The sequence below is a fragment of the Zonotrichia albicollis genome, chromosome 1 (genome assembly GCF_047830755.1).
Source record: "Zonotrichia albicollis isolate bZonAlb1 chromosome 1, bZonAlb1.hap1, whole genome shotgun sequence".
In the NCBI taxonomy this organism is placed as follows: Eukaryota; Metazoa; Chordata; class Aves; order Passeriformes; family Passerellidae; genus Zonotrichia; species Zonotrichia albicollis.
In genome coordinates, this window is record NC_133819.1 from 10815557 (window position 1) to 10828506 (window position 12950).

The following is a 12950-nucleotide window of genomic DNA, read 5'->3' on the forward strand; positions in this document are numbered from 1 at the left end:
ATGGAGACACTTTTCTCTGTGCTGGGAATTTAGGAAATGGATTCAAGCTGAACACCTGTCCTCCAGGTGGGTGAAGTGGTTGTGGTGAAAACGATTCTGGAACAAGGGAGTTTTTTCCTGTGCTGTGAACTCATTGCCTGGAGGGAAAGTGCTTCCTCCTCTAGGGATCTTAACTTGTTCATCTCTTTCTCACTTCTGAGAGTAAAATCTAGACAAGAACCTAAATCTGCCCTGTTCCCAGGTGAGCATCCCCAAACCAGCTATGTTATCAAATCTTTTTAATTCTCTCTCATGCCAAAAGGTGATTTGTGATTATATTAAATTATAATCACAAATAATTTAGCTTTTTCTGTATATTGTGAAATGACATAAACATGAGACACATCCTCTGCATACAACTGGCTAATTTTCTGGGGATTACAATTCTTGCCTGTCCCTTTTGCCAGCAGCCTGAGGGGTTTATCAGCTGATAATCTCCCACTGAAACCTAAGATTTAGGAGCGAGTCCCACTGTTCTGTGTCATGGTCAGGATTTTAGGAGCCTGTGGTTTCAAAGGGATGCTGTTGTTATTCCTGAAAATACTTCCCTTTCCCACTGAGACCAGGACATGAACAAGCCATTTGCTTTAGAAAAAAACAATTCACTTTAGAACCCACAGTAGAAATGTGTTGTCTTATATTCTAAGAGTTAGCACTCCTAAGTGAGTAAAACCTCCTGAATTTACTTGTTAAAATAAAGTGAAATAAGAGCAATAAGCAGCAAATGGAGTGCCATGGAAGGGAGGGTTGGGTGTAGCTGGGTTGGTGATGCTGGGAAGGAATGGAACTGCACCTCTAGCTCTTCCTTCAGGGTGTGTCAGACCCAGCCTGTGCCAACAGCTGAGCTTGGCTTTGAGGCTGTAAGAGGTGGAGGGCACCAGCCAGTCTGTCAGAAGAGCAGTCAAACCTGACAGCATGCACCATCCTTCAAATCCTTATTTCTCTTTGTGGGAGGTATTTTGTTGGTAACACTGTGTGCAAAGGAAGGAGCTGTCTCCTCTTGGCTTGGATCATTTAACGGCATTATAGGCTGTAAAGGCACCTGTTCAGGGCTGGAGGAGAATGAACAGGACCCTTCCATTTCTGTGGCAGAACAAGGCTTTAATGGTCTGGTGGAAGTAATTCTGTATTGCAAAGGAAGTTGATAAAATAGAACATAAACTTCTCTAATAGAGGACTTAATTACCAGGAAAGCCAGGTTGAATAAAGCATTTGAGCAGAACTATTTCATTGCTGAAAAGGCAATAATTATTAATCCTCCTTTTCCAAGCCATGTCATTTATTCAGGAGGCCTTGGAGTATAAGAAGCCATGTGTCTATAAGTCTGCATTTGCTTGTATGTCTTTGAGTAGTTTGATTTTTCTTTTCTTTTTTTTTTTTCCTCCAAGCAGACTGTCATTATCCTTTAAAAAATCTCAGACTTTTCTCAGATTTCCAGCTATCCACATGATCAAGCTGAAACTAGTCAAACTAATCAGGTTTCAGGGCTGGGCAATAGGCACAATGGTAATGAATCAAAAAGCTTTAAAAGCTCTTAGAAAGCTGTTTCATTCTTCAACACACAAGCATGACTATTATGGTCTAACTACTGCAGAAGGACTTATTTATTTTATTTCAGAAGGAGGTACATCTCTGAAGCCCTCTCTTAGTCAATATATCAGCTTGTTCATGTTTTATTCTGTTGTTTTTCCAATATACAGTTGAAAAAGAAATAGCTGTGCCTGGTGATGTTGGGGTGTACACTGTAAAGTTTTAAATGAAGTTCAGGTATTTACCTTTAAACTTAATGAGATTAAACATGGAATCCATCCCCACAGTTTGCCCTAATGGCTATTTGTGTCATGGTCTGTGCCATGGTCAAGCAGCAGCAGGTACAGCTCAAGGCAAAATTCCACCATTGCTGTGATGGAGCTGGGTCAGCTCACAGTGACTTTGTTTCCACACAAGCAACTTCACCTTTCCAATGCCTTCTTCTCCGTGCTTCTCTTTATCCTGCCAAATACCTAGTCCAAACTGAGAAAATGAAACTGCAGCAGTCTTAGTTTGAAAATAAAGCTGTGCATAGCACCTGCAAGGGGTGGTCTGTGAGGGTCTGGCACTGACTTTTCAACATGAGCAAGCAAAGACCTGTGGGGCCACTGAGCTGGTGGGGCTCCCTGTGAGCTGTCAGGCTCAATTTCATCTTGGAACCACATCTTCACAGGGAGATGGACAGGGAAATCTCTTTCTTGAAAATTAAAATTTTTGCTGTTGGTGTACTCATATTTTCACAGTGGTTGCTGAAAATCTTTGTATATTTTGGTAACACCCCTGATCTCTATAGGGACTGGCAAAGGGAAATCACCTTGAGGTTCAACATTTGTGGGGATGGTGTTGTTTGGGCTCAGTGTGAGTTTAGTCTGCTGTGGCTGAATACTGATTGTTCAAAGTAAAAACAATCCAAAGCCACTCCATCAATGAAGCAGAAATCTGCAGAGACGTTGTGACCTTTTGTTCATCACTTGAGTTTTCTTAAGAAGCTTTGTGCTGCTAGTCCCATGCAATGTGGGTTTGAAAAAATGTATTAAATTTTATTGAGAAAGATCTTTGAGAGTAACCTGGAAGGATCAAATTAGAGATGTATCCAGTTCACTCTTCCAGGAAAATACTGTGTCCTTTTATGGCTTCACCCACAAGAACAGGCACATCTCTCTCTCAACACAAATGTGTGGTTCCCACAATGCATCACATCAAACTGAACAAGAAGATGTCTGTAGATCTACAGTAGGTGTGTGTGAAAATACATACTAGCATTCTGGAGCACATTCCAATTGCTTGCTAAGTCATAGTGAAAAATGGTCAATAAACAGTGAAAGAACAATTTTACTTGGCATTTTATTCACTTAACAGAAACATTCACTTATCAGGTATCACTGAAGTGCAATTTACAGAACTTAGCAGCAAATTCACATATGTAAATTCAGATTTATTTTCTTTTGTCATCTTTTTTGTTTCTTTTTTTTACAAATATTACAAATGTACATCCATTAGTACAGTATTGCCATTCACTCATGCATGTTATGTACAGAATCTTCACTAAAGAATTACTACTGAGCAATCTTTCCTTTGCTTCAGGAAATGCTGTGTGTAGGTCATGTGTGCTTCTGGGATGGGGTCCCATCACACTGTTGTTGCACATAATGAGAAGAAGTAGATATTTAAGGTCATACCCAACCCTAGTGCCAGCAGGTGCAACTCCATTGAGATCAGCTGATGCCCACTTGCAGGGGGGACTCTGTTTGGTCCCCACTACTAAACTCATTTTGGCAGCTGAATCCAGAGTTGCATTTGTGTATTTCCTGCAACAAAGGATCATTTCATCCTGCCACACTTTTTCTACGTCCTTAAAAATAACCAGGCCTGGTGCTTTGTTGTCACAGTAGCTGCAGCACCAGCCTGGTGGAATCACAATGCATTAGTTGGATTGAAATCATGCCATGGCTGGAGGAGGATGGGTGAGGGCAGGGAGCTCTAAGGAAGAGCCATTGAGGTCTCGTGTGCGCTAGACAGGGACTGACTCAGAGAGGAAAAGCAGAGGACATGCTCCCCCTGCCCTGTGCATCTCTGCATCAGAAATCTCTTCCTCTCTGCCTGCCTTGTGGTTTCTCTTCCTCAGCGGGAGCAGCCAGACCCCGGGGGCCACCACTGCCCCTGTCCCCTGCAGCCTCTCCCACACTCAGCCCTGGGCTGGCCCCTGCCTGCTGCTCCTCCTTTGGGCACATCTGCTGCCCAAATCACACTGCAGGTCTGCAGCAACAGCTCTGTTAGAGGACAGGACCATGTGCAGGTACCTGGAAGCTCCACAAGGTGCCAAAAGCATTCAAATGTTAATCAGAAGAGCTGTCAAAGTGGTCAAAGTATTGACAAAGTGGTTACCACAAAGTGTTTCCATTATTGAAAAGACTCAGTTTTTGGTTGCCTTTTTTTAAATTTTTTTAAGCTATCTCTACTCTAAGGATATTTTTTAAAATATTTTTGGTAGTTAATATGGAATGTATTATTTTGTTGAAAAGGTTTCCGGAAGGGGAGAGCTTTGTTTTACCTAATTTAAAAATTCTAGTTTATCACAATTGTTTTTATACAAGACACTATAGATACATCTTGTAGTTTATAATCTAAAAATAAAATCTCATCAAAATACTGTAGCTATTCTATTGTGGGCATCAATAAACAATGTATTTACTGTATATGGCTCTCCAAACATGATAAACCCTATACAAAGAGCATCTATCTTTATTGATAGGAACAGTTTCCCGTGTAAAGGAAATTACATGGAAAAATATGAGCCTTGTGTTGTTTGAAAAGTAACTCAGCTTGACAGTTCTGAGAAAATACCAAGACAATTATCACAAATCAGTAGCAGCATGTTATATACAGATTTAAAGACAATCACAGGAATAAAAAGAAAACAGTAGTTATATACCCGCAAATCCTGTCATCTAAAAACCCAGGAACTTACAGAAATGTGCAGGGCATTGGAAGGTTGGTTTTGCAGTGGGGCTATCAAAGCTCAGCTCTCCCATGACTGTATCTTCTGCATTCTGATGAGGTTTAGGATGGTTCAAAGATGAGATTGTATCAGACCCAGCCCAGTTATGAAGAAAATATTTAAATGTTGGGTGATACTTGTCTCCTAAGTGAAAAACCCATCTGCTTTTCAGGCTGCAGATGAGCATGAGGAGTAATAATAACACTTGGCATTTACACAGAGCTGGAATCTGAAAGCTCATGCATTAAGACCTTACCCAAACCTGTGGTTGCCTCTGCTGTGCTTATGTAAATTGGACTGCGTGGAGAGGTAAAACTCACTGCAAGAGTAACAAAATCTTTCTTAAACTGTTGCATATGACCAGAGCATTTTGATCCTGCCAGGTTCCTTAAATGTGAAGCATTTATTGTTATCCCCTTTTAACAGGTGGAGAAACTGAGGCAGGGAAAAGCCAAGCAGCAAATGTGCTCTCTTGTTTGGGGATGTCTTACTTGTGACTACCCACCCTGGTGATTGCTCAGATACATGGAGCATCCTGAGCTCACATCCACTTAATTCAGAGCTCTGGGTCATCAGGAGATTTGAGATCTGAGGCTCTGGATCCTGCTGCAGCCTGCCTGACTTTAGGCAGCTTCCTGAGGATCCAGAGCCAGGAGCATGGACACACTGCTCCTCTCTGGCAGCCCCTGCAGAGCTGGGCACCCCTGCAGACAGCACAGGGCTCATTGCCCCCTTGACAAGGATCTGCACCCTGGCTGGTGTCTGAAAGGCATCTGAGATTAACTGGGGAGACAAGTAAAATTTGCAGCATGCAAATTGTGACTGGAGTTGAAGATTTATTGGGAAGTGGTTTGTCCAAGGTGTCAAGGGGAATAAGTGTAAAAACCAAGGGCATCCTGATGCCTGGCTTTGTGCTCAGAGCCAGCAGTGGAAAAATCAGTTTAAAAATGCTGCATTTCTTTGAGGTCCAAATTTTTTGTCACAGATTTAGGCAGTTTACAGGATGATTTTTGCATAGACTTTAGGAACCTTATTTTGTGGATGATTATGGATGCTCTGAGACCTGTTGTCATGCTGTGTGCCTGGGGTACTTCCATCTCTGCTCACTATTTTCCATTATTCAGTGATGACTTTTGCACTGATTGTGTGAGGGAAAACAAAGGTCTATTTTGGATCAGACAGGTGGCCCACTAACACCTCAAATCAGTAATAACCAACAGCAATAAACAATAAAAAGCAGAATCTTGGTGGGGGTGGCATTATAATTTGGGCAGGTACATTCTTGGGAAGGGATCATGAAAAAGCAGTTTTCTAAAGTTGAGTTCAGTGCATCAGACACATTTCTACTTATGTATTTCCAATACAGGATTAAAAGCAAATATTCCCATGGAGGTTGCTATTAAATCTCAAACTGCTTCAATTCTCTCATTCGTCCTGCCTCGCCTTCTCTCCAGTTGGTTTGATGCAGTTGTGTAGAAAAGGTGTGGAGTGATTCACACAGTCAGTAGGAACTGATCTTGCTCTGGGGGTTTCTTCACCCAGGTGCCCAGGCCAGCTTTCTGAAATGCTTTAAACAGCTGCTGCTTAACAGACTGGTATGTCTGAGCCACCAGCTTGGCCTCGCTGTACACCGATGGCATCTCTCCATGGCTTGGTACTCGTGTGCTCAGCTGCAGAACAAAAATCAGGAGAGGGGAAAAAAATAGAAAACCCAACTGTGAGCCAAAAGGAACAGGAGGCTTCAGTAGCTGTATAATCTTCCTGTCTACATTTCATAAGCAATCACTGTGCTTTGTGTGTTTGCTTTTGGTTTAACAACCCAAAAGCCAGGGAAGCAATAAATGCTGGTGACACAGTTTTGAGCCATTGTGAGCAGGAGAGGGGTGAACAACTTTGCCTTGGAGTGGCATAGGCAGTAGCAAGTGTTGGTCTTGGTGTGTTCTACAAAGGCAGAATGCTACTTCTCAATTAAGGTGGTTTTTACAGACAAAACTGAATGAAATCCTTTCTGGAGATCTTTAAAGCACATACTTGTTCAAAGAAAGTTTAGCCTGGGAAGTGGAGAGCAGGTCAGTGCTTCCAAGTAATGCCCAGACACAGAAAAAGAAGGGTTGTCTTCCACACTCTCCCATTTCCCCTCTGGAGTCTGTTATTGCTGTGAATGCTCTGAAAGCTGTCCAGGACAGGGCAGAAATCAGGCATCAGGGTTTGTGCTGGTGTGGGAAAAATGAGTGCTCTGTTGGAACACTGGAGCTACTCACAGCAATATCACATGTGCAGTGCCCCTGGAAGGAAGGCAGGAGGGAGCACCCTTTGCTCTGCAGAAGGACTAAACAAACTCCTCTGACCTGCCCAAGTCTCTGCCATGCCAGACCTGTAGGGAAAGGCACTCAAGGCAAGCCTGATGAGCAAACAGCTCTTGTCCTTGTCTCTATACAGGAGAGATGCTGAGAGGCAGATTAAAGGAGAAGGTGACCATGCAGCCTGCAATGAGCTGCTCCTGTCTGTCTGCCAGCACTCCATGGGGCTGTACTGGCTGGAGATGTACTGCCCCAGTCAGCAAGGGAGGGTGACACTGCCAGCCAGCCTGGGTGTCAGTGGGCCACAAGCTGGCCTGGCAGCAGTGGCTTCTCTCTGGCTGCCTCTTTGCTCCCTAGGGGTAGAGAGTGATGACTTTATCAAATCCTTGCTTTGTCAAGGGCAAAGTGCCCTGCTCAGCCACAAGTTCCTCTCTCCTGCTCACTGCAACCTCATCCCTAGTGTGAGCCAGAAGCAATCCAGCTCTCCCAGCCATAGTTCCAGCCACGGCCCCAGTTTGTTCTTGTGAGGATCCCTCTGTTCTGGGGATGGCAGGAGTGCTTCTTGCCTCTCTTCCTACCCGCTGTGCAGGAGATAGGCTGGGACATGTGTGACCACACTGCGACCAAGCCCTGGGCACAGAGACCAGTTGGTCCCTTCTGCTCCCCACAAGGCTCAGGGTCGCTGCTAGGACAGACCCTGCCACTGCCTGCAATGTGATGAGTGCCACCAGCCTCCTTCCCCTGGGGTGTCCTGCAGAGCAGAACCATCCCTCTGGGCTTGGGCTCAAACCTGCTCACCCTGCAGGCTCCTTTGCCTTCCCTATTGACTTTATTGGTGGAATTGTCTCCAACTTCCCTCCCCACCACCACTCTGCCTTGTTTGTTTCCACTCGTTTCCCAAAAGGAAAGAGGTTTTGGCACGTAATAAAACAATTCTTTCCTCGCCTTCATCTCTCCCTGTCCTTGTGCTGCAGGACAGCTGGTGACAGGGCTCTCAGAGCCCCAGACCCACCTTGCCATGCAGCTTGGCCCAGCGAGTGAAGAACATGTGCTTGCAGAGGCGCGAGGGGCCGCCGCAGCTGCGCTTGCCCGTGGTGGCGTTGATCACCTCCAGCTCTGCGCTCCCCAGGACCCAGTTCACGCTGAACCCCGGTGACTTCCCGGGCTGCCGAGCGCCCGCGTGGCTCACCCCTGCAGGAGAGGGACACAGTGACTCCAGAGCTCAGGACAGCGAGTGCTCAGAGTGCCCAAGAGAGGCCCCAGTGCTCACTCGGAGCTGCTCCTGGGTTGTGGCGGCACAGGGGACACCCCCAGTGAATCGCTGGCATCGTGCACTGGATGTGCTCTTGTCACCCTTGGTTAAATGTTACCAGACCAAGTCCCTTGGACAGACATAGCTTGGTAATTCCTATAGATTTTCCCCACCTAGCCAAAGGAATGCCTTTGGATTGGAGTGTGAGCTGTTGACAGCAGTGTGATGTTTGCTGAGTGAAATCTTTCCCAAAGGCCTTAATGGGATAACAGGTTTTACAAGGAACTAAGCAGTACAGTGCTTTGGCCATCTTTTGGCCGTTTCTTTCAGGTGAGCTTCCCACAGTCCTGCATATTTATCTGCTATTAAGTCCTGGGGCCTTTGCTGTGAGGAGATGTGTAGGGAGATTGAACACAGAATGTAATTTTACCCCCTAAAGAGTAGCAGCTGAGCCAATTACTAAGGATTAGGAGCAGGCCTGATGTTAACACGCCACAGCTGTAGCCAACAAGAAGAGAGTTATAAAAGAGTGGATTGGTTGGTTGAGGACACTGGAGTCAGTTGGCTGCTGTGAGGACAAGGAAGGGTCAGTTCCTAGAGGAGCTGCCTATGAGGACCATCAAGGAGGTACAAAACTCTAGCAATGTGGAACCCTTGCAGTGTAATGACAACAGAACTCTTGCAATATAATGACAACAGGGATGTCTAGACCATAGGGGATAAGAAAATGCAAAACAATACACTTCATCATCACAGAGAGAGAGATATTATTAAATCCAAGTTAATAACGACCTTGTAGACATCACAGACCTGCACAGAACATTCTTGGTCCCCACCTTGTGTCTGCCTGCCAGATTCCAACCCTGTGCTGGAGCACCAATTTCTTCAACAGCTAGGTTGTGTCCTAAGGGTGATATCTGGGACATTTTTAAGTAGAATGCTTCATATGTAATTTTAGACAGCTGCATTAATGATGTTTACAGTCACCTGGGATGACTGCATGACCTTAGTGTCATTTGCGTGGCCAATTTTGGACATCTGAGCCCAATACTGAGCCAATGCCTTCATGGGTGAGATCTCCTTGGCTCTAAATGCAGACCATGGCTACAAGGTCAGGTATGGGTGTATACATGAGCTATTTTTAATCAGGTAAATTTTTGTCTCTTTTTAACTATTTAGTCCACCTCAGCCTTTCCATGAGTCCTGTTGCTTTTAAATTTTTTGTACCTGAAACCAGGGAAGGATTAATCTTTGCAAGAAAATAAGAGGAATAAAGAAAGTGGCTCGCTTCTTTTCCAGCACAGTACAAATGCAACCAAGCGAGCTCTGCCTTGCCCTGCTCATTAGTGCTTTTTGCAACAAAGACTCAACCGTGGGAGCTTCCAAAGCTGGAAAACTTAGAGTGACCTGAAGCCCTTTGAATATTTTTGAAAACATGGACCTTGGATAATGTGTCTGGATCCAGTTGTTGTGTCCCTCTCTGCTGATTTGCTGTGTGGGCCACTAGCCTGCAGACTTGGACCACAAAAGCCACCATGGTGAGCAGCAGGTGGGGACTGTGCTGGGGGCAGGAGCTGCCTGGCACAGCCAGCCCAGCAGAGGCCAGTGCCAGGACTGGAGCTGTGATTCCAAATGGCAGCTCCTGCCTGCAGCAGCTCCAGCAGCAGCTCAAGGTTTGCACTGCTTCCATTGCTGCTGGGTGGAGGGCAGCAGAGAGAGGTCCCCTGCATTTTCTGCTGAGAGGGTTTTAAAGAACTTTTGCAGAGAGCGAGAAGTACTGATATGGGCTGTTCAGAGAGAAGAAGATTAAAGAAAAGAGATCAAAGCCCCTCCTTTCCAAAGTGCCCTTCTTGCTCAGGATCTCATTTTCAAAACAGATGCACACCACGACATCTGGTGGTCTGAGGCAGAATGGGAGGAGAAGGGAGCTGGTGGGAATGCTGCACCCACCACTGAATGTGTTGAGCTTGGAAAACTCCTGAAAGACACCTTGGGGGAAGTGGAGGGCTGTGCAGGGTCTGTCTGGCTGGGATGCTGCCTCTGCAGGCAGCTGCTACATCCTGCCTGGAGCCTCTCAGCATCATGAGAAGCAATGAGGGACATGCTCCCTCTCTCCCCTGTCCCCTCTGCCCTGGGAGGGAGCTTCTCGAGCCAAATGGAACTTAGCACACACAGAGAGAGAAAGGTGGCCTTTGAAAGGAAAAAACTTATATGGCAAACTCACTTTGTATCGATGACAAAGCTGGAAATGCAGAAACCATCTCAGTCACTGGGACTGAACTCGCTACCGTGTGTAGAAGAGAATTACAGCTCAGTCATAACCTCACCCAGGATTTGTAAACACATTCATGTCGTATTAATACCTCTTTCAATTTTTTCCCCCCAGAGATAACAGATCAGTCTGCATCTAAAACTCCAGTTCACCTAGGCAACAGGATTTAAACTGAGAGCTTGAAAATCAGATAGCTCTGCAGCGCTGCTCGAGCGTCTCTACGCAGAACAAGATGCAAACAGATCAAAATCAGCTGTTTGACACTATGCACCACTCTCTGTCAAGATAGCACCCAAAAGCTTAGAGGATTGGAGTGCCAAAAAGCATGATAGCAAACACCCTGCCATGCAAAGTTGCCACAGGACAGTAAATAAATGAAAATTTTGTGAAATCCCTGACTAGAGGAAGAGAAGGAAAGGCTGCTCAGAGGGGAGATCAGGTTGTGGGTGCCCATCAGATGGGAGCTGGGAGAGTAGCCCAGGCTGGTCCCAGTGCCTGCAAACCCCTCTGGGCTCCTTTGGCTTTCATGCTTTCTCTTCTCAACTATCATATGTAAGTAGATGTATTTAGGTAAATAGAAGATATTTTCACATCCTTTTCTGAATGCAAAAGAAGTTTTAAAGAAAAAAAATGAGAGTCATAACAGACAAATATAGAGCATGGATATATTCTCTCATTGTTGATATTTTTATAATTTTAAAAAATCCTCCATATTTTTCTTTTGAGAAATAATTGTTTTGATTTATTTAGATAGTAATACTCAAATAATCTAGGTTACTTTCTCTCCTCTATGTAAAACATCCTTCTTAAAACCCACATAACAAAAAGTACAACAGAAGACAGTCAGATTTGAAATAAAAATAAAAGTCTTTGCACAAATAATAGGAATTTGAGTACTGTGGGATGTGAACTGAAATCTGTCCTCTTTCTCCTCTCTCTCCCAGCAAAACCTCATAACCCATCAGGATACCCTTTAAAACAGCCTCACTCTTAAGAGGACAGGATATAAAAAAGGCATTTCTTCTAAAAATTACACCCAAGAGTAATCTCAGTGGAAGAGTATAGTTCCATCTGGATGGGGCTGATAGAAAACTGAGCAGAAAACCTCACTGATTATTTTTCAGTGGAGCCAAGGAGTTAATCTCAGTACATGTCATTACACACCATGACTCTCCTCTCCATTGGATTGCTTGTACTCCTATGATCAAGTGGCAAAATAATTGATACCCTTATAATTTAAGGACTCCTGCAGTCCTGGGCTGGTCTGAGATCCAAGACAAGAGTGGAGGTGGAGTTGCCTGGCTGAGATTGTGTAGGTCTGGTCTCTAACGCATTTGGAGAAGCTTTTTCTAGGTGCCCATCCCTTAGTCATTGGATATCTGCTGGCAGGGTTTCCCAGGAGAAAGAATTGTGGCATAAGCCTCAGCAATGTAAGTTTTAATCAGCATTGCCTCCCTGGGATTTGTGGGGGGAGGGAAGATTAAAAATAATGGTGTTAGAGACAAAAACAATGCAGAGAGAGAGAGAGAGAGAGAGAGAGAGAGAGAGAGAGAGAGAGAGATTCCTCCCACTGCTTCTCCTGGGCTGAGGAAAACCGACAAACACAAGCAAAGAGCAAAGGAAATGCTTTTCCAAACAGAAACCTCTGGAAAGGAGGAAGAGAGCCCAGAAACATGCAGATATTTAAAGTGACACAAGACCTCCTCTGATGTGTTTCATATTCCCTTGAGATCTCTGGCAATGACTCTTGTACATACATACACACACACACTGGCCAAGTATGACCCATTGACTTTACTCTGCAAGGCCAGCCCAGCAAAGCAATAGCTGTTCTGTGGTGAAAACTCTTATAAAATCCCTTTTTGTGTTTTCAGTCCTTCAACAGTTGAAGTGGGTTTCCATGTACATCCTTCAGACACAGTGAAATTTTGTGTGTCTTTGATTTTAATCTATGGGTGCCCTTACAGTGTGTCAGGGCTGGCATAGGATGAGATCTGCTTTCCCAGTGGGAGATGCAGTGGCTTTTGCAGCTGGGGCTGTGTTGTCAAAACAACAGTCAGATTTGGGAAATGGGGAGATATCTCCTGTCCAACTGTGAATTCTTTCCTCCCTACCACAATCTCATGTGGGAAGGAAAGGGAGGCTGAGCCATGCTCAGGGTGGACCAGGGCAGGAGGGACAGGTGGGGACATAAATTGGAGAGAGAGTGTGGATCACAGCTTCCTACTCACTTGATTGCAGTCTTTGGGCAGTTGCACTGAAGAGTTAAAAAATGGAGATAAGCAGTTCAGAAAAGGATAAGCCTTTTGACCTGTTCACCTCACAACACATACATGCACATTACACTTGCCAGATGTACTAAACCAAACAGAACCTGAGAATTTCCCCAGTGGCTAAACTATCACTTCTGCCTTGTTAAAAAATTTGTTCAGCCAAACAAATTTTGTCACAAGGACACATTGAAAAAAAAAAAAAAAGCCCATGAAATAGATAAGGTACTCCTTACTGAGGAACCTAGAGGAGTTTGAAAGGTGATGGGGTACTCCACTAAAATGTCCC

General features: G+C 44.7%; 1 protein-coding gene across 2 annotated transcripts in view; it reads right to left on the reverse strand.

The window, feature by feature from the left end:
- Positions 1-2899: 2899 nt before the first annotated feature.
- The window catches only part of ADARB2 (adenosine deaminase RNA specific B2 (inactive)), a 306015-nt gene continuing 295964 nt past the window's right edge, over positions 2900-12950 (reverse strand). For both annotated transcript variants that reach the window (XM_074555648.1, XM_074555715.1), the window contains 2 exons: positions 7880-8058; positions 2900-6237 (listed from right to left, as the gene is read on the reverse strand). In XM_074555648.1, the coding sequence (XP_074411749.1) occupies positions 6061-6237; positions 7880-8058 (356 nt within the window). In that variant the 3' untranslated portion in view covers positions 2900-6060. The remainder of the gene's footprint in view (positions 6238-7879; positions 8059-12950) is intronic.